Genomic DNA, 21702 nt, shown 5'->3' on the forward strand with positions numbered 1-21702 from the left:
CTAGTGACTCAAAGCGCTTTACATAGTGAAACCCAATATCTAAATTACATTTAAACCAGTGTGGGTGGCACTGGGAGCAGGTGGGTAAAGTGTCTTGCCCAAGGACACAACGGCAGTGACTAGGATGACGGAAGCGGGACTTAAAATTTCTGTATCTATTATTACTATTATTTGAATAATTTACACTCATATCTTGTAATTTTCTATTTTTCCAAGTGTGTATTACATTTAAATATATATAAAATAATAATGTAGTGACTTTTTCCAAACTTGCATTAAAATTCAAATGTATCCATGTATTCATTGTTGTTATGATTTAAATTATTATTAATAATTTCATGGCACTTGAATATTAATATCCATGTATTTCTTCCCTGTTGGGCTGAGGGACATCATGTGGTTCTGCTGCTGTTTGCGACAAGACCGAAGAATTGATTGATTTATTGATTGTAAAGAAAATACTTTGTTGACTTGACGTCGCATCTTCTGACTTGATGTTGTCGCTGCAGGCCGACCCTAACGCTGACCCACAGGAATCTGACAGGAAGTTGCAACGTCAACTGCGGCTGCAGGATCCACGAGTATGCGCCCGTGTGCGGCTCGGACGGCATCACCTACTTCAACCCCTGCCTGGCGGGCTGCAGCGCGGTGGGCAACGACAGCAGCGGGGTGAGCGAACACACATGCTCTCTTTTGGGGCCTTAAAGATTCTTTGTGAATGCGAAATTGCATACATGTTTGAAATAAACTTCAACCAACCATCTTATGTCAGGTCAGAAAAAATTTGCCAAAAATTTAAATAATTTTAAGCTCATTTGTTGAGTCTAGAAAAGTGTAACCTTTTAATGCACATTTTATTCAACTTTTTGTTCAAATTGCAAAGATTTTTGGACATTTTTATGTGCATGACAAAACTATAGGAATTTTAATGATCTTTAATTTGAATGTATTTGAATGGGACTGTGCATGTTATTGAACAGACATATTGCAAACATGAATGTAAAAATCTGTAGTTCCAGAGGCTGGAGTCACAAGAATCTAAAAACATTTACATCAAATTAACCGAATCCACTCGGCATCCATTGCACCGGTCACCGTGCAGTCCCTTCAAAGGTTTCTCGCTGTCCCCATTGGGTTGAATTTTTTCTTGCCCTGATTTGCGATTTGAGCCAAGGATGTCGTTGTGGCTTGTGCAGCCCTTTGAGACACTTGTGATTAAGGGTATATGATTAAACTTTGATTGATTGATCGAAATAAAATATATTACAATAACATAGATCACGTATGTACTTAATTTAAAAATAAAGTGTTTTTAATACTCTATCCACATCAAATATGTAAAAAGATTACTTAATAGATAAATAATTCCCATTTTATTGTAATGTTAGTGTATTAAGTTGGATTTTTTTTTTTACATTACCATTGTTTTTTTTTTTTTATGTGCACAAAAGACCAAAATGCATCGAATAATGTTTATAATCCCCCCACCCCCTAAAAAACCCGCAAACAATATTAAGTTTAAAAAGGGCATTTTGTGGTGAACACACCCTTTAACCTTGGACCGCATGATGTAATCTCTGCGCAGTTGAAGAACTACACTGAGTGTGGCTGCGTTCAGAGCCGGCAGGTGATCACGCCGTCGTCAGGCGGCCAGGTGAACCAGCTGCAGCTGGTCATCGTCAAGACGTACCTCAATGAGAACGGCTACGCGCTGTCGGGCAAGTGCGACCGCACGTGCAACACGCTGATCCCCTTCCTTGTTTTCCTCTTCATCGTCACGCTCATCACGGCATGCGCGCAGCCATCCGCCATCATCGTCACACTCAGGTGAGAAAAACGACACATTCATTCATTTGCAGCTTTTCCTTGTGTGTGATTGTGTTGTTGATGTTGTTGTAGGTCTGTGGATGAACAAGAGAGGCCTTTTGCTCTCGGCATGCAGTTTGTCCTCCTCAGAACTCTTGGTGAGTTTCAACCACTTTCTTTCACTTTCACATATTTGTCAGCCTCAAAGAGGAACTGCACCTTCTTTGGATTTAGTCTATTCATATGCGTTCACAATCCTTGTGTAAGAAAAGAACACGTTTTAAAAAAAATTTCATTACATTCTAACTTGTAAATAAGCAAATTCAGCTAACAATGGAGCAATTTTTTTTTCTATTGCGCTCATTAAACCCACTTATAAACATCCAAAAAGCACCAACAGTACTCTATTTACATGTCGTGACCTGAATTTTAACCACATATTAGTGATATTGTTATAAGCGCTAACGTTAGGGAACTACTTTTAGCAGCGCATTGATCACAGTGAGCTAACTAGCTTATGCTGCTATATTGACAACGAGCCGGTGAGCTGCTGCATCGCTTCTGAGTGTGTGAAAGTAGGGCTGGGCGATATATCGAGTTTGTAAGATTTATCGATATATTTTTAAACAAGATATGAATTAAGAAAATATCGTAATATCGATATAATTTTTTTCACGTTAAAATGACCAAACACCGCGTATTTGTTGTGTTCCTTGATTCAGTCCCCGCTCCCCACTCCCTCTCATGGGCTACTAAACCCCTCCCCTTGTCCTTCCAAGACGTGCTTGCGTATAAGAACATCCATGATTGGTTGGTTGTTTACTATGATGAGTCACGATTGGTTAAGATCAAGGCAAAACATTAGGGACAGGCCAATCAGAGGCAAGATAGGGCGGGTCGTGGAACCAGGAAGGGAAATCACAACAGACATCCCAAAGGACGACGAGAGAGTCCGTAGAAGAGAAGAAGGAATATTCAAGCGGGCAATTTATATAATAAAAAAACTAGTGGAAGATGGCAGAGGGATTCTCTTCCTTAGATTTTTATTTTAGCGATGTAGACGACGTCCAGGAAACCCACAATGCGTCTACTTGGCCACATTTGGACAAATGTATGCGTCTGGATAAAACATTCATTTGAGTTGTTTACCATGTTAGGCCAAATCAAAACTATTCTGGAGTTGCCAAGCCGGGCATATTTTGCACGACAAATGCTGCCAAAAATGTATGCCAAAGTGAGGAAGATCATAGCGGCACAATTAAGTCAAGTCACTTACTTGGCACTGACCAGAACCGTTTGTGTGTGACAGTCCATTACATCGTCAACTGGGAATAAAAAGTGCCTGTCTGCAAATTTATTGATACATTTTGTATTATTTGCACAGCTATGTTATTTATTTTACGTAGAAAGAATGTTTTTCTATTTTATTTATGTTATGTAATTCTGTGCTACTTAAACAGTTTATTTTCTGTGCTGTTAATACCCATCTTGACTAATTGGGTTAATAAAAGTCATTCAGTTCAATTTCAGTGAATTTCGCTCAAAAATGAATATCTTTATATGTATACTTTCACCGGAAAATATATCGAGATATATATCGAATATCGAGTTTTAAGTAAAAATATATCGAGATATACTTTTTCGTCCATATCGCCCAGCCCTATGTGAAAGGTAATTATAGATTATAAATCTTGCTTCTCACTTGGATAGTGGAAGGATGTGGACATAAACCGAGAAATTGGTCAACTTTGACATTCAACTCGGACTGGAAGATGGCAAGAAAGACAGGAAAAAACACTTTTTATTTTACCTTTCATGAGGATTATGATTATTTTTAATACAAACGGAAGGATATAAACATCCCATCAGTCTTCATGTTGTCTCTGACAAAGTCTGCCATGATGAGCAGTAATCAGTGTTGTTGTTGAAAGAAAACACAAACGTTGTGATGCATCTGTGTCATTAATATGCTGCTGTATGCTTTAAATGATCAAAACACGTAAATATTACATGTTTTTATAAATGTGCCTGTTACCACATTACATATATACTTACACCTTGTGTATATAAAACATTGATGTAAGTTTTTGGATCTATTTAGAAAGCTTTTTAGGCAGAATAGAGCAAATAGTATTAGCTCCATTGATAGCTGACTTTTGCTAACGTTTAATTATGAATTAGAATGCATAAAAAAAAGAAAAACGTGTCTTTGTCTTTCATAGGGATTGTGGATGATGGCAAAATTCCAAAGAAAGTGCTGTTCCTCTATAAAATATGTCAATAGTTTTGTATAAAACAACACTTGGTAAAATTGTGTGACTATCAAAATTTTTTGTGTACTTAACTGTGTGTTTAGGCGCATATACAAACATTATACAAAAGATGTAAAATTGACTTCCATATATTCAGAATACCAGTAGAGTGGAAAAAAAAGTTGACTTTATATGCTTAATTGTGTTTCATTGTATAACCAATCGTATTTACAATCCGCCAAGTATGTGAAAATATAGTTTAAACGTCACAAAATGCCACAAATCCAGTCGGCCATTTTGAATATTTCGCTCTGAATATCTTCTGCATTTTCTGTAGGTTCTACGTCACTGTAGTAGCACTTCTGCACTCTGACCATATTATCGGATCAGTCATACTGGAAATACACAAAAATTGGCAAGAGATGTGCTGTTTATCATTCACAATCCTTATGTAAAACAAGAACACATATGTTTGGCTTTTTTATGCTTTCAAAATGGTAAATAAATAGCCAGTATCTGAGTCAACAGAGAGAGAGTCCTCTATTGCGCCCATTATATTCTCTCTAAAAAAAATCCAGAAAGCGCCAACAATACTCTGGTAAATTTTCAGGTCACGACATGTTAATAAATATGAGCGATATTGTTATTATAACCGCCAATGCAGACAGATTATTTTAGCTGCGCATTAATAGCATTGAGCTAATGCTAATTTACGCTGCTATTGTTGACACACTATAGCCGACGGCTGCTTCTTCTTCGTCTCAAATTTGCTAAAAGTAAATTCTAGATTATAATTCATGCAGCTCTCACCTGCGAGTAGACAAATGTGGCCATGGACCGACAGGCTGGGGAATCTCCGTGAGATTGGTACTATTTTGATCATATCTATTTACTTGCAAACTTGAAGTCTTTTTCAGATATCTATGATAATAGCTTCAATATAGAGGCAACTGTTTTTTCCACTCTACTGGTACATTAAAATGCATGCAGTCTTTATTTGTGCAATGCTGCCATCAAGTGGTCAGAAAGAGGTATAACATTCTTTTTACAGTGCACTCCTGGTTGTATGGAAACTTCCTGCCTTGTTCAGACAGTATTATATTCACATTTATGCATTCCTTGAGCAACATCTTCAACAATTGTAATGAATAGTTGTTGTACTTTGGCCCCTCCCTCCATGGCAGCCTACATCCCAACGCCCATCTACTTTGGTGCTGTGATCGACACCACGTGCATGCTGTGGCAGCAGGACTGTGGCGTGCACGGCTCGTGCTGGGAGTACGACGTCACCTCCTTCCGCTTCGTCTACTTCGGCCTGGCCGCTAGCCTCAAGTTTGTGGGCTTCGTCTTCATCTTCCTCACGTGGTACTCCATCAAGCACAAGGAGGAGCGCGTGGAGCGCTGGCGCCGGCACCTGTCGCCGCCGCTGGGCACCGTCAGCGAGCTCATCTGCCACGTCGGCGGCCACAAGAGCCACGCCCGCACACGCTCTTGCCCCGTGTTCATCCCGCCGCGGGGCGAGGCGCCCGCCGCCCTGCTGCTGGGCCGCGGACACAGCAGTCTCAGTTGCCCCGGCAACGCCCTCAAAGCAATAACCTCCCACAGAGGCTCCGCCCACGTCTGACGGCGGGCCCCTGGCAGCGACACGTGCCTTCCTCGGGGCTCCCGCACATCTGCCCGCCCACTTTTAAGGGCTGACTGTGAGCATCTCGCCACGGTGCTACTGACGACACTAAAGCACAAACGTGTCCTATGCAAGATACACCTCAGCAGTACTGTGCAGCGCCCCCTGCTGTCACGCAACTGTACTCCTTTTTGTTCTTGTGTGCCTCGCCGCGCCTTTTAAACAACACTAGTGACGAGAGGGCGCCCACTTTCCAAACCATTGTATCTCCCAGCATGCAAGCCGTGCCCACGTAACACACGCACGCAACAACCAAAGTACGACATCGCTATATTCAGAAATAAAAACTTAACGCTGTCAGTAGAAACTATTTACTAGCCAGTGTTAGCGACACTAGGCTATGCTAACATATTTCCAACGAGGTTGTTACATAAATAACATTGACACATAAGCAGGGCCACTCCTTTTAGCGCCCCGTGATCTTTGGGGCACCTATTTTGCGTGAAGCGCGGATAAAATGTCCATTAAATGCATGACATGGCCTAGCCCCTTCCTGCTCCGTCACTGGTAAGAATATAATGGCAAATTTGCCAGGACTTTCTCACGGTTATCCTGAGCTGGTTTTGAAACCTTTTTAAATGTTTTTTTTTTACCCCCAAAACTAATTATTGAACAATTTATTTCCCATTAATTTGTTTTAGTGCTAAACATGCATTAAATCCAAGTCAAGTTTGATTACAAATGTATGTCTGTAACATAAATGAAACATGTATTAAAACATGATTAGAACTAGTAACAAATTGTAGATGAAGCTAAAATGTTTAGCTAACAATAGCAGATTGTAGCTGCTAACGGTATTGAATGTATTATAGCGTATCACAACAACAACAAAGCATTATTTTGCAGAATCCACGACAGGATTGTTTAGTGATAATATAGAGCAGAAATGTTGGGAAAGCCTATGATTCTACTCACGTCTTCAACAGGAATGTAGCAACTTTAGCATCCATTTTCGACTCCTTTTCTTTACGAAATATTCTCCAATATTTACTCTCGTCTTTCCTCTCGCTTTTTAGTGTCTACTTTCTCGAGGGCCGTTTTTTTTCCGGGGCCTCAGTGTGTGCAGGAAGGATTGTGGGACGTTGTGTGTCAGCCAACAAAGTGTTTGTCGCTTCTCTGAGACTTTGTGTGCGTCGACGCCAGACAGTTTGTATTCCGTGTAATTAGTCTTTGTGAAAAATAATAGATATTTACATTTTTTAAACCACTAATGGTAACGTAAGCTAGCCGGTGGTGTTCTTGTTATGTTTTGCTTAAAACAAGTAACTCTGAGCAAGTTGCAAAGAGTCAGGTGAAAATGCAAGACAAGTATTGTGCTGAGGCTACTGTACGTCCCAAAGATGTGACCCAGACTGCTTGTGTTAATGTCACGTGTACACAAGACCGTGAATCAATGATTGTGTTAATGTCACGTGTACACAAGACCGTGAATCAATGATTGTGTTAATGTCACGTGTACACAAGACCGTGAATCAATGATTGTGTTAATGTCACGTGTACACAAGACAGTGAATCAATGATTGTGTTAATGTCACGTGTACACAAGACAGTGAATCAGGTTCCAACAATACAGTCCTTTCAACTTCAAGTGCGTGCGTGTACCCTTCTTTACCTGCACTCCAACATCGTCCAGTGTGGATGTCAGAAACCTTCATTTACTAATGTTTGTCTTTTCAATATTCTCCAACTCTGTTTGCGGGAAGCTGCTGAATGACATCCTGGGCTGTGTGGAGAAGTTCAGCTACAAGAACCCAGAGGAGGCCGAGGAGCAGCACTTCAGCGACCATCAGGTTGGTTTGATCGGGAATCGATCAATATCACGGGTCATGAAGTGTCTTTGTGTCTTTCTAACGTAGCTTTGAAAGTTGGCGATCGGGAGCCAACCATTGAGCGATCCTGGGTCGAGTTGAGAAGATTTCGCTCCATACTCAAATGTCCTGGAGGACCACTGTCTTGGCAAACTACGTTGGAGGTGAAATAAAATTCAAACACATGTTTAACTAGAGGGGCACATTTAAACATACAGTCGTGGTCAAAAGTTTACATACACTTGTAAAGAACATAATGTCATGGCTGTCTTGAGTTTCCAATCATTTCTACAACTCTTATTTTTTTTGTGATAGAGTGATTGGAGCACATACTTGTTGGTCACAAAAAACATTCATGAAGTTTGGTTCTTTTATGAATTTATTATGGGTCTACTGAAAATGTGACCAAATCTGCTGGGTCAAAAGTATACATACAGCAATGTTAATATTTGGTTACATGTCCCTTGGCAAGTTTCACTGCAATAAGGCGCTTTTGGTAGCCATCCACAAGCTTCTGGCAAGCTGACATCACATGGACAAAGATTAGACCTTCAGGAGAAAGGTTCTGTGGTCAGATTAAACAAAAATTGAGCTGTTTGGCCACATTACCCAGCAATATGTTTGGAGGAGAAAAAGTGAGGCCTTTAATCCCAGGAACACCAATTCCTACCGTCAAGCATGGTGGTGGTAGTATTATGCTCTGGGCCTGTTTTGCTGCCAATGGAACTGGTGCTTTACAGATAGTAAATAGGACAATGAAAAAGGAGGATTACCTCCAAATTCTTCAGGACAACCTAAAATCATCAGCCCGGAGTTTGAGTCTTGAGCGCAGTTGGGTGTTCCAACAGGACAATGACCCCAAACACACGTCAAAAGTGGTAAAGGAATGGCTAAATCATGCTAGAATTAATGTTTTAGAATTGTCTTCCCAATGTCCTGACTTAAACGTTGTAGACAATGCTGAAGAAACAAGTCCATGTCAGAAAACCAACAAATTTAGCTGAACTGCACCAATTTTGTCAAGAGGAGTGGTCAAAAATTCAACCAGAAGCTTGTGGATGGCTACCAAAAGCGCCTTATTGCAGTGAAACTTGCCAAGGGACATGTAACCAAATATTAACATTGCTGTATGTATACTTTTGACCCAGCAGATTTGGTCACATTTTCAGTAGACCCATAATAAATTCATACAAGAACCAAACTTCATGAATGTTTTTTGTGACCAACAAGTATGTGCTCCAATCACTATATCACAAAAAAATAAGAGTTGTAGAAATGATTGGAAATTCAAGACAGCCATGACATTATGTTCTTTACAAATGTATGTAAACTTTTGACCAAGACTGTAAGTGATATTTCGGGTATAGAAATGATTAATTAGTCTTATTAGTTGTCACGTTCAACACAAACGTCCAGCAAGTTCATTTATTTCATGCCTTGAAAATGAGTGGCGGTATGTCCAACAGTTCCTAAAGGCAGCACCCCTTGCCGACTGCGCATGTCATAATACTGTCGTGCCTGCGCTTAATATGCTCATCACTTGTACGGACATGATATCATATAAACAGGAGATGATACAGCTAAGATATTTTACCAAAGAGCAGAAACAGTTAAGTCACAAGTTCTATTGGCACGCCCTCCAGTGGACACAGAGAGGATTGCTGTTGTCGTGTGCAGAATGTTTCACTTTTTTCATGTCGCAAATGACGATCGAACTGAAAGCGTTTATTCAAAGAGCAGCAGGTGTTTATGGGGGTAAGGCAATTATCAGGAGTTTTACATATTTACTCTGCATTAATTATATTGAGGATTTTTTTTAATGCAGCTTCATAACATTTTATTTTAAGTCAATTGCACGGGGTTTCTTGTACAATTTATTTTTTAAAAAATGTGTGAAATACAGCATTTTCAGCTATCGGTATTAATAATATTTCTAATATTCAAAACTAAAACGTACATGTTACATTAAATAGAAATGTTTTTACATTACTTAAGACTGGAAGGGTTATATATTGTACAAATGTTTTTCAAAATATTTCTATATATATTTAATTTTGTCGATTTTTAATAAGAAAAAAAACCTCCTGCAGGCATTCTTGTAGTAACGTGTCAGACGAACATGTTTAATCTGCTCTGCAACCCGCAAGAAGAGTTTGCCAAGTATAAAAATGAGCTGTGAATTTTTAATGAAAAAAAAAACTGCTGATCTAAAAGTGTCCACTGGATGTCGCAACAGCAATTCAGGTGTAACTCGCGTCCCACAACACTGTTTAAAGATGACGTGTCAGCTGACTTTAAGCGCCCTTTGGTTTGGCTGCCGCTACTCCAATCAGCATAGGTGCAAGCAATCAGCCCGCCTGTTGGGGCTGGAAGCAGATGGCGTCAGACTGATCGAGTTGCGACACACAATATCGTCTTTCACTGTAAATTATCCACTCAACGGATAAAATAACAAAGATTCAAAGGCTTAAGTCAACATGACCATCGTTTTTGTAGTAGAGTTCCGTGCAGTGCTCGCATTTGGTTGGCGGCACAATGTGCACCCTGAACTCCTTTGTAAAAATGTGTATTTACGTTTGTTGTTCTATTTTATTTTATGCTTAAATCTACTATGTTCACATTGGTTAAGTTTGTCATGTTATCGTGATTTTGGCTATGGTGTCATTTTGACAATTGTTTTGTTTATATTAGGGCTGTCAATGTTAACGCATGTGATTAATTAAAAAAAAAAAATCACGTTCTCATAAATGAATGATGATTAATCAAAGTGTATGTTTTGACCGGTGCCTAAACACAACGTGCATTACACAGGCTGTGATAACATCACACGGCAGCGATAGAGCCCACTTTCTCTTCAAAATAAACCTTGATGGAACTTTAGATAAAACTGAGGTAATTCATTAGTATTGCAGCGACAAACTTTCCTATCTGCGCACATCAAGTTTAAAATAGCATCTTACAGAGAAACATGAATGTGAGGATGGTGCTGCTAGCATGAATGCTACTTAAATAGGGTTGCCAAATTTCCCTTGAAAAATAAATCGTCCCGTATTTAGAAGCAAAAGTAGGCATTCCGTATTGAGCTGTCAAGGGATGCACATTGTCCATTATTTTTATTAAGTGGCCAACAGCTGATTATTTTATTTTCATGTTCCCAGGTTGGTGCACCCTGTAAAAGAAAAAGGTAAATCGTGACGTCACACGCCAGTTTTGACACGGAAGTTTCACCAACATGCACTGAGCAGCAATCTTGTCAGTGCAGCAAATAACTAAAGTAAGTGTACAAAAGTTAAAATAAGTGTTCTGCTGTCTGTTTGCAATAAGCACAATATTTATGTGAGCGTTTTTGTTTCGTCACTGAGTGCAGTTGGTCCGCACACGTCATTCAATGAGAATATTACACATCCAGTTTGCACCCTTCGCTAGGAGAAGAGAGGTATGTGGCTTTAAACTATTAGTAGTGTGTCATTTATTCCACTTTAATGAGCTAGGCGTGAGATGCTTTTATTTAATGTTAAATTACACAACATAGCATCGAGACAATAATCTCGCTGAGAGATCTCCTTCATAAATAAAGCACATTTAAAATGTTGCCAGTCAAATTAGTGAATTAAATATCTCACCTCTGTTTTTGTCACAGTAGTTTTAATTGTGATGAAAGTTGGAGACCTGCTTTACCATAAAACTGAATGTGTTCTGTTTTAAGTTAAGCAGGACAAACTCCTGTTAAACAAACATGTTTATTTTTATTCTGTCAAGTTAAGCAGGAAATATTTATGACCAAAAAAGTGCGCTTAATTCTTACTGGACACTGTCACTAAGTTTTGAGCAAATCAATGACTTGCAGTTCAGTAAAACATTAAGAAAATGTTCCTGTATGACATTCTGACTACAAAATTGAATTTGTATCCAAATATTAGGGTATTAAAAAAAAAAAGTTTATATTTATGCAAGTAACCTATGAGTTAGTGTGATTAATCTGATTTTAAAAAAATAATCACTTTACAGCCCTAGTTGATATTATAATTGTAATGAAATGATAAATGAAAGTGTTGTGGCAGTTGTGTATGTCACCTATGTGGCGGTTTGAGGAAACACTGGGTTGCTTTTCCAAACACGTCTTTAATGGTGAACTGCCAACATTAGAATGCTTAACAGGAAGGGATTGAAATGTCATGGCTTTGTAAATGTCGACGGTACGTTTACGGTCTGTCGGTGACATCTGGAAAAACCAAACTCCAATGGTAGACTGCTTTTTATTTTCATGGCTTTCCAGCAACCGCTTGCTCGGTCACACACACACACACACACACACACACACACACACACACACACACACACACACACACACACACATACTCCAAGTCAGTTGGGATAACAGCGATGTTGATGAAACAAACACTGGCTTTTAAAAGTCAAACATTTGGAGCACATGCAGTAAATGTGCAAAGTGATCAAACTGTCAGAAACTGTTTTTGTTAAGGGTTTGTCAATAAAGTTCAATCCAATTCTTCTCGCCCCTCCCTCTTCAAACATTTTGAAGTGTAAAAAATATTGTAATGTCTTGGGAGGAATAAGAATAGAATGGTTATGAAAATAAGAACTATTAAGGTCGGGAAAGCTCCAAAGTGCATTTGTGGTCTATGTTCCCTAAACGGTGCGTTCACTGACTGCTGCTTGCTTCCTCATAAAAAGGTGAAAGATGTTATCCAACACTGAGCTGCATGAAGGCTTTTCTCTAAACATTTACAATATATATTTCAAAACTCATAACACTGTTCGCTAATGTAAAAAAATAAACATTACTTTTAAAGTCTGAATAACTGACATGGTCACGTGTCTGTCTCTATGGCGACCATCAGAGATTGGGAGCGCCGCTGCCCTCGTAGACCAACATGAGGGGCGGGGCCGGAAGCGCCACTGAACTTGGAGTCTGCGTGGTGGGCGGGGACTGTGCGGTGGAGGTGGGCCGCACGCTGGGCCTCAGTGTGTGTGGGCCGAGAGGGAGGAAGCCTTGGTCCTGGAAAATGTCCTCCTCCTCGTCATCACTGGGGCCCGGGGCGCGGTAAGGGCCAGCGCCCTCCATGTGGGTCGGGTGTGGCAGCAGGGTGTTGTGAGTGCGCAGGAGGGCGTCGTGTCGCGTGTCCAACTCCGTCAGCCCGTTGCCGCTGAACACGTCTCCGTCCATCTCCTCCAGCTGCTGCACCCGGGCCCCATTTCGGGCGGGGGGCCCCTCCGCCGTCCGGGGGTGGTCCGTTTGCCTCTCGGGGAGGTCATTGATGAGCGAATCCGTCGTGGGGTTGGCTGAGGGAATGGAGGCGGTGCGGCCGGACCGGACGTCCCCGCCCCAAGATGGCTCCTTCCCGCTGCCCGCTTCAAGGTCTCCGCCCCCAGAGCCCAGCTCGAGCAGGGCGGAGTCGTCAAGCATTAGTGTTTGGTTGAATTTGTTCAAAAGGCGTGCAAACGCGTGATCTACGTCCTTCTGGAAGTTGGCCCAGTCGTCAGGACCTGGACTGTAGTCGGGCCTGCAGTCGTAAAGGCTCTCGTTGATGCTGTACAGATCCTCCAGGCCCTGCCAGTTCACGTCCTCGTCCGTCAAGTTGGGAAGTTTAACTCTGTCGTCCGACCCAAACTGGCTGTGTGCTGCCCAGGAGGAGACAAGGATGTTAGGATGCAGGACACGGATGCTTTTCTTCTTCTATATTAGGCTCCAGCACACACACGCACACACACACGCACACGCACGGTGTCACACAGCAGAGAGGAGATACTGTGTGTGACATTCTCCCGCAAAGCTGCACAAAAATCAAAGAGAATCTGCAACCTGGAAATGAAACAACCAAAAGGCACATCTGTTGTTTGCACCAGCAGAAGAAGACAGGACAGAAAGCAAAGCGTTGGGCAACAACTGCTTTCTGGAAGTAATACCAATAAAGGATTCACGTTCATCAAACTGATGTGATAGTGTGACTAAACTGAGGGGGCGGAGCTTCAGGACTCACAGGAAGGAGAGGCTGGGTCTCCTCTTTGACCACTTTCGGTGCTGCTGTCGCCTGGTAAGCAGGTGCCACAAACACAGGTCAAAAGGGCAAAGGTCAGCAAGGGGGAGAGTTGGTATTTTGAAAGGAGAATTCAATGATGGCCACCAGCAAACATGGCAGACATTTTGGATGAAAACTGTGATGGTGAACGTGAGTGAGACCTTCTCGGAAGAGTTTGACATTTTTGTCGCTTTCCCACTGCAAGTTAGCGTCTCGGCTCCGTTTGGGAACATAGACTGCAAAAAGCAAGCCGCACTGAATGCATTAACAACAATGGCGGTAAGAGGGTTTTACCCAGGAGGAGACTGTGGGCAGCAGGAAAGACAAGGCTGCGGATTATAATACTGCAGCATCCAGAGCTAAAACACGACAACAGCTAATGTTATAGCATGTGTGCTTATTTTGGCAATTTTATCCAAGGAGAGAATACGGGCAAGAAGAAAGTGGAGACTGGAGTATATAATACTGCAGCATCTACCTGCTAAGACACAGCAACAGCTTATGTCTTATGGGGCGGTATAGCTCGGTTGGTAGAGCGGCCGTGCCATCAACTTGAGGGTTCCAGGTTCGATCCCCGCTTCCGCCATCCTAGTCACTGCCGTTGTGTCCTTGGGCAAGACACTTTACCCACCTGTTCCCAGTGCCACCCACACTGGTTTAAATCTAACTTAGATATTGGGTTTCACTATGTAAAGCGCTTTGAGTCACTAGAGAAAAAGCGCTATATAAATATAATTCATGTTGGGTGTTCATTTTTGTACATTCCCAGTCACGTATTAGAAGACTAGTTTAATCCGAGAAGAGACTGTGGGCGACAAGAAAGTGGCTCCAGGAGAGTAATACTCCAGCATTTACTGTTAAGACACAGCAACAGCTTACCGTACTTCGGGTGATTACATTTATTTTTGTACATTCACAGCCATGTACGAGAAAACTGTTATCCAAGATGAGATTATGGGCATCAAGAAAGTAGAGACTGGAGTGTAATAATGCAGCATCAAGGTTAAGACACAGCAACCACTACGTCGAGTGGTTATTTTTGTACATTCACAGCCATGCATAGGAAGTAAGATTTGATCCAAAAGGAGACTGTGGGCAGCGTGAAAGTGGAACCTGGAGTGTAATATTCCAGTATCTGCTGTTAAGACACAGCGATGGCTAATGTCGGCTGTTTATTTTAGTACATTCACAGCCACTCAATAGACTAATTTTATCCAAGAGGAGACTGTGGGCAGGGAAAAAACCGGAGAGCAAAGTGGAGACAAACAAAAAAAGCCTTGGCTAAGACACAGCACCAGCTAACATTAGCATGTGCATTTGCTTTTGTGCACTTGTCTTTACCCTACCGACAACTTAGGGCTGCCGCAGCCAAGTGGAGACTGTGGATCAGCAGTTATTTCAGCCAGTTTATTGCCTGAAACGTTACATTGGCAACGGCCGTTTACGGATCTGCTGGAGCGACAAGTAGTGGTTAACGTGAGAAGTACTTAGCGGTGGAAAAAGGAGCATTGGATCAAATTGACAGCAAACTGTTAGCTTAGCATTGCTAAGCAAGGAGCTAAAAGTGTCAAACTATTCCCTGAAGGTGAGTGAAGATGAAGCTGATGGTGGCATGACGTCATGCATGTCATGAACGTGCACATGACGTCAACTCGGATGCTGCAAAGACAAATCCCCTTTGATGGAGAGAAATCAAACAAACAATGAAGCTGCTTTGATGGAAGAAATGTTAGCGTGTTCTCCAGCGTGCGGCGACATGACAGCAGCTGCCACTTCATGAAGGTTATTAGCGAGCCCATGCAGGTGTTAACAAAACAAGAGGGGAGGAAAAAGCCACAGATAAGAGACAAAAATTGGGTGGATACCTGAGTGGCTCATAGCTTCCTCCATCTTTACCTCCTGATCAGGAAAATAAAAGCAGTCCGTTGTTAATGCATGGATTCACGGAGACGTGGGAGGGAAACAAAATCAATAGAATCTTTCACACTGGAGATCTTCATGCACCTTGGAGAGATGTCACAAGCAACAGGTGTGAGGGAGAGAGAGAGAGAAAGAGAGAGAGGGGCTGTTTTTTTTCTCCTGCTCAGCAAATTAATTGTATTGTAAGGCTGTTAAAACTAACACGGATTAAACCATCATGGAGTTTGTCGGAGTCGTGTTGCCATGGTGACAGGCTGCAGAAACAAACATGTCAACTAACATTGGCTCTCTATGGGAAATTGAAGTTAAAAAAAGCAACATAAAGTTTGAAGCAGTTTTCCTTTCCAGCTTGGAAGTAGAAGTCAGGTGTGCTATTAAGATTGTCTGCTATTATAATCTTGCAGTCTATTGTGGCTATTATGAATTGTTTGCTAGTGTGTACAGCTCCACTAATTGACATTGGAGTGTTACTTTCAAAGGCAAAATTAAAGTATTGCTAGAAACATAATTTTATATAGGACATTATTGTATTATATGTATAGTACATGTTCCAAAAAGAAAAAAGCATAAAACACCACCAGAATTAGAGATATTACAAGTCAAAGTGATGAAGCTTAGTGTTACGCTCATGACTTGGTCTAACTAAACATTACCCTATAAGATGAAGGCAATTGCATTTTATTGCTATTTGAAATGTATTCAATGTTTATAAATGAATATTTAAATATACTAAATGTAAAAAAGGGAATAAATATTCAAAATAGGATCATTAAATGAAATGTAGTTTGGTTACGCCATCATGAGCGCAACACAAGGTTGTAAAAGTTGCAACAACAATTCTAAATAAGATGTCAAAAGCAAACTGAAATCAAGTACACACAGCTTAAAGATCGATCAATACCTATTTAAATTTAGTAATACATAAATATGATGATTTATCAAAATATAAAAGAAATATACCTGAACAGAACGCTCATGATGGTTACACCAAAAAGTAACGCTTTTGGGGCATTTTTATGCTATTTCCAAGCATCTTCTTTTTATTATCGTTGATTTTAAATGGTCAAACTAATGCATAATATATATGCATGCCCTAGTAAACGAAAAAAAAGTCATACTTATTTTGATTGTTACATTTTGAAGTACATTTGTGCAGGTGGGTGCGAATGTACCCATTACCACAGCTGTACACTCGTGCATTGGCTTTGTGCTGCTGACCAGAGGGATTTATTAAATTAGTACTTTTTGCAATGTAACTTTCCCCCCTTTTTCCCGTTAGTGCACCAATACTACAAGTTTTATAGAACAACCTTTCTACTTAATGCTAAGTGCAATTTGTCTTGTCCAAATAAACATTCACCCCCTCCATATAGTTACTGTAAATACACGTATTCAGTTATTGGGTCCATCACTAGGCTAATGATAACAGAGTGTAAGTAAAAGAATAAACCATTGTACATCAGAAGAGGCGTTACAAGCAATTAATCATGATTAATCACAAGTAATACTAGTAGTATAAAGTCACTTGTATGTTCTTAAATTAACCTAAAAATGTCAAACAAATTAAAAAAGACCCTGATACAAATACAATTGTATTGTTAGTATTGACAGAAGATAAATTAGCCAAATAAACTGTGTGATTAATCTGCGTATATATGGGATTAATGCAATATTTTTTGTGGTGAATCGCACAAGTTCACTTTTTTGTATGTCTTACACTAATTTTCTTTGTCAGCACAAAGCTAACGTGGGTGTTTTTTGTTCAGCTAGCTTAGCATATATTGATGTACATTGTTGTTGTTTTTTTAGCATCTTTAATGTACAAAGTGTTTCAAAGTTTGGACACCTGTTTTAGATATTACTTGTCTCTTGTGTCTCTTTGCTCATGCAAACGTAAACACCAAAAATTGTACTGATTTGTAATAATCTAAATGAACCCAAAGCAACTTTGTGATTCATTCAATTGGAAATGTTCATTGTTTGACGGCATTATTCTATTCAAAATAGCACTTCTGAACTCCCCAGCTGTACTTACTATGACCACATCCTGCATGTATTGAGTCAAACAGTAGGGGGCGCCACTAGCAGCCCTATATTTGAAATACTGTGTGCCTATCTTTGTAGTCACTGCAGTAATTAGATGGGGTAGCTTCCAGGAGAACAGAAGGAGTTGAGGTGTGTGTGTGTGTGTGTGTGTGTGTGTGTGTGTGTGTGTGTGTGTGTGTGTGTGTGTGTGTGTGTGTGTGTGTGTGTGTGTGTGTGTGTGTGTGTGTGTGTGTGTGGGGTAGCTTCCAGGAGAACAGAAGGAGTTGAGGTGTGTGTGTGTGTGTGTGTGTGTGTGTGTGTGTGTGTGTGTGTGTGTGTGTGTGTGTGTGTGTGTGTGTGTGTGTGTGTGCGTGTGTGCGTGCGTAGGAAATGAAACATCCAGTAGGAGAGTGTCGACTCCACCTGAGAGAGAGTGGATCATTCCCAAACGCATGCAGCATGCAGACTTGTGCAAAACACTACAAGACTACCAAAAACACATCAGCTCCAGTCTGTGTGGGGAAGTTTGAGTCATGTCGTCATAGCAACCACCCGAGTCTGAAGGGCTTACCTGCATCCAAGCCTTTGGGTCGAGGGTTACACTGCTTGTAGCCTTGGCAACTCCTCATCTCCATCAGCTGAGCGTGGAGGGAGTTGAGCACGTCTCTGTCCACCTCGTACACGGCATTGGTCAGCTGTGACACGGGCGTTCTTTAAGAGGAGGGCGTGGAGAGAGATGTGCTAGGCGGTGGAGCACGCACCTGGTAGGGGTCACTGTTGAGGTCAAAGTACTCCAGGAAGCCGGTGGAGAACTCGCAGAAGAGCGTGTTGTGGGTCTCGTTAATGGTCCTCAGGCACCAGTAGGTGTTGTTGTTGGAGCTGGTGCACGCGCAGAACCCACCCACTGCAGGGGTGGACACACGTCACTGACTGGATCATTGACCTCCATATAAGACGGCCATGAATATAAGACGACTACGCTTGTTTTGGAAAAGGAAGGCTGCACTTAGCATTGGGAGTGTGTTCACATGAAAGCATTATGCCCAAAATGAGTCTGCAGTGATGCACCCTAACCCCCCGTCAAGAGTCGCCATCTTGGTTACATAATTCAATCCAATTCTCAATTCAATTTAGATTTCATGAAAAATGGCTCGTACAGATGTAACACTTATTATTGCACTAATATATGACAAACAAGACACTTTTTACACCAGTGTTTCTTCACCGTTGTTGGGCCGCCAAAAATATACAGTATATCTCAGCTGTATGGGCCGCAGCAGTACTCAGTTGAAATACACTTTTCCACCACTTGTGGCAGTAATGACAATCTCAAACAAACAGAAGAAGTCTGGAGCTAAAGTCACAGAGAAGTTTAGGTGCAACAATTATGACTGAAGTGGTGATGCTGTATTTTAATTTGCAATCAAATGTTATTGACAGTTAAGTTTAGAAATATATTCATTATCAATTTTGTTTATTTCAGCATTTTAACTATGTAAATTTATTTTTTGTCATTAATGAGTCCCTTCTTATGCAGTATATTTGATTAGTACTTATTTTTCTAATCAGCCTAACCCGAAGATTTATGTGTTAAATAATAATCTTTGTGATGAAAACATGGTTTCATATTATTTGACAAGGTTGTAAACTGTCAGTAGGTTAAATATAATTATTGAATATGATTAAAACCAAGAGTAAGATTACTAATTTAATGGTAATATTTGAGTGGACCTCGGGCCCCTCTGTAGTGGAAAAGTTGGGCCCTGAGGTCAAAAAGGTTAAGAACCCCTGGTTTAGACAATATATACAGATTTTAAATTAACCATTTGATCAACTGTAAGACAATATCTGTTGTTTATAGGCTAGAATGTAATATTCGCATATATTTTCTGTATTTGGATGACAAAAAGCGGCTACAAAACAGCTTGGTGGGGCATAATTATGCTATTTGTGCAGGAAAACAGCAACTATTGGTCATCGACTTCAGGAAGAGAATGACCCCGGTGGAGCCCATCAAGATCCAGGGTACGGGAGGTGGCAGTAGTGGAGCAGTACAAGTACCTGGGAGTCCACTTGAACAGCAGACTGGACTGGAAGGACAACTGCAAAGCTGTTTACAAGAAGGGCATGAGCAGACTCTTTTTCCTGAGGAAGCTTAGGTCCTTAAATGTGTGCAGCAAGCTGTTGGAAATATTTTATCAGTCTGTAGTGGCCAGTGCCCTGTACTTTGCAGTGGTTTGTTGGGGGAGCAGCACCAGCAAAAGGGACTCAAACCGGATTGATAAACTGATCCGGAAAGCTGGCCAAACTATTGGCACGCAGTTGGAGGCGTTTGTGTCAGTGAGGGACAGGAGGACACTGGACAAACTGCTGGCCATCATGGACAATCCTGCCCAACCACTCCACCTGACAATTGAGGGACAGCGGAGCTCATACTCCAACAGGCTCCTTCAGCTTCCTTCCCGCACTGTGCGATTCAAGAACTCCTTCATTCCGCACTCCATCCAGCTGTATAATCACTCGCCATACAGCAATAGATGATATCTGTCTATTACTTGACACCTGACATGTTAGCTATTTCTCTTTTTTTTTAATGTCTATTTTCTGCTGGATTTACTCTCTACTTTATGCTGCAGCTGTCACATATACTGTATATTGTCGTCATGTGCGTACATGGTAATTGTTATATTTTGTATATATGATATAGACATAATATAATATATCAGTATATATAATATACTGTACATATATTATGTAAATATTACGTATATATGTTATATTTTATATCGCTATATTTAGTCTATTTATACCTGCATTGTCCTTTCCATCCTTACACTTTCCATCATTGTAACTGAGCTACTGTGTGGAACAATATCCCTTGTGGATCATTAAAGTTTGTCTAAGTCTAAGTCTATTCTACATTTTTGGGATTTCAATAATAATAATTGACACTAATGTGACACTTTTTGGATTCAAACACTTCAAGCCACAAAACACCCAACATGAAATAAGGACATTCATTTCACAGACATATTTGTCAAATGTTATTTTGTCGGTGTGTGTTTGTGTTGAACACTGGGTGTGTCTTTTGGTGCTATTCTAGGTTTTAGGGTCAGTTAATGTACTTTCAAAATGTGATGAAGGCCTGTTGGCTGAAACAGGTTGGGGCTAATTTAAAGGTCCATTAAAGACATTTTAACTGATGAAAAAAGTGCCTTGTTTTTTTTTTATTAAAGCAGTTTTGTTGAACAAAACGTGTGTGCAGGGATGCACCCTGACCACCATCAACAGTCGCCATCTTGGCAACATGGCGGAAAGGGAGGCACTAACTCAAGTGGGTGCAATTCACATTTAAAAAGCATTTATACTGTTGGGGTGTCCCAATACAACTTTTTTACTACTGATACGATACCAATATTGGATTACCTTATTAATATATTCATCTGATACGATAACAGTAGGAATCATATTGTGCAGAGTTGTAATATTTTGTAAACAATTGTACACAATGTTTGATCAAACGAAATTAGTCAAACAAAGAACAATGGTAAATATTAAAAACCCTTACCTTAAGGCAAACAGTGGTACGTGTACTACAAGTGTTACGCCAAAGAATCACTAGATTAAATCACAGTGATTTATTTTCCGATATATTCAAACACAGTGTAACTGTTCAAACTGTGTGTAATGTTACAGTGGCCAAATGATTAATTATACTTCTTCAATAAAACCTCTGCCTTGTTTTTATTGTATTTTAATGTTGGTCGTTATGGTGGTACTTGGAAAGCCAAGTGTTTTCTGAGGTGGTATTTGGTAAGAAAAGTTTAAGAACCACTGCTTTTAGGCATTAAAGTACACATGTATGAAAAACAATAACCTTATGACAGATTTATGCTTTGGAAGTGGAATGTTAATTTGTGTTTTGGCAGCACCTAGTGGTCATAATATTCATTACATAAAGGGCATGACGGAGTACGTTGAATGATGCGGACATGTTTGTTCCTGAGTACTTTATAAGACGCTTTTCTGGCTTGGAGACTTTGTATTTGTAGGTAATCAATCAATCAATCAATGTTTATTTATATAGCCCTAAATCACAAAAGTCTCAAAGGGCTGCACAAGCCACAACGACATCCTCGGCATAGAGCCCACACAAGGGACGTCGA

The 21702-nt window shown here is 40.6% G+C and overlaps 2 protein-coding genes and 1 long non-coding RNA gene across 10 annotated transcripts in view; 2 read left to right on the plus strand and 1 right to left on the minus strand.

Annotated features, from left to right (window-relative positions):
- The window catches only part of LOC133630039 (solute carrier organic anion transporter family member 5A1), a 78262-nt gene extending 70932 nt beyond the window's left edge, over positions 1-7330 (plus strand). For both annotated transcript variants that reach the window (XM_062021277.1, XM_062021278.1), the window contains 4 exons: positions 510-669; positions 1586-1827; positions 1900-1964; positions 5243-7330. In XM_062021277.1, the coding sequence (XP_061877261.1) occupies positions 510-669; positions 1586-1827; positions 1900-1964; positions 5243-5682 (907 nt within the window). In that variant the 3' untranslated portion in view covers positions 5683-7330. The remainder of the gene's footprint in view (positions 1-509; positions 670-1585; positions 1828-1899; positions 1965-5242) is intronic.
- A 109-nt stretch (positions 7331-7439) lies between these two features.
- On the plus strand, positions 7440-21063 carry LOC133630040 (uncharacterized). The gene is made up of 5 exons (XR_009821182.1): positions 7440-7532; positions 7599-7714; positions 10709-10824; positions 10918-10986; positions 19493-21063. It is a non-coding gene; the product is annotated as an uncharacterized LOC133630040 (long non-coding RNA).
- sulf1 (sulfatase 1) overlaps positions 11545-21702 on the minus strand; it is a 177444-nt gene continuing 167286 nt past the window's right edge. For 4 of the 7 annotated variants that reach the window (XM_062021273.1, XM_062021269.1, XM_062021271.1 and 1 more), the window contains 3 exons: positions 18298-18440; positions 18108-18231; positions 11545-13193 (listed from right to left, as the gene is read on the minus strand). In XM_062021273.1, the coding sequence (XP_061877257.1) occupies positions 12409-13193; positions 18108-18231; positions 18298-18440 (1052 nt within the window). In that variant the 3' untranslated portion in view covers positions 11545-12408. Of the gene's footprint in view, positions 13194-13552; positions 13604-15456; positions 15491-18107; positions 18232-18297; positions 18441-21702 lie in introns of all 7 variants that reach the window. The other 3 variants (XM_062021275.1, XM_062021274.1, XM_062021276.1) reach the window with 2 other exon arrangements.

This window comes from Entelurus aequoreus, linkage group LG15 (genome assembly GCF_033978785.1).
Source record: "Entelurus aequoreus isolate RoL-2023_Sb linkage group LG15, RoL_Eaeq_v1.1, whole genome shotgun sequence".
NCBI lineage: Eukaryota > Metazoa > Chordata > Actinopteri > Syngnathiformes > Syngnathidae > Entelurus > Entelurus aequoreus.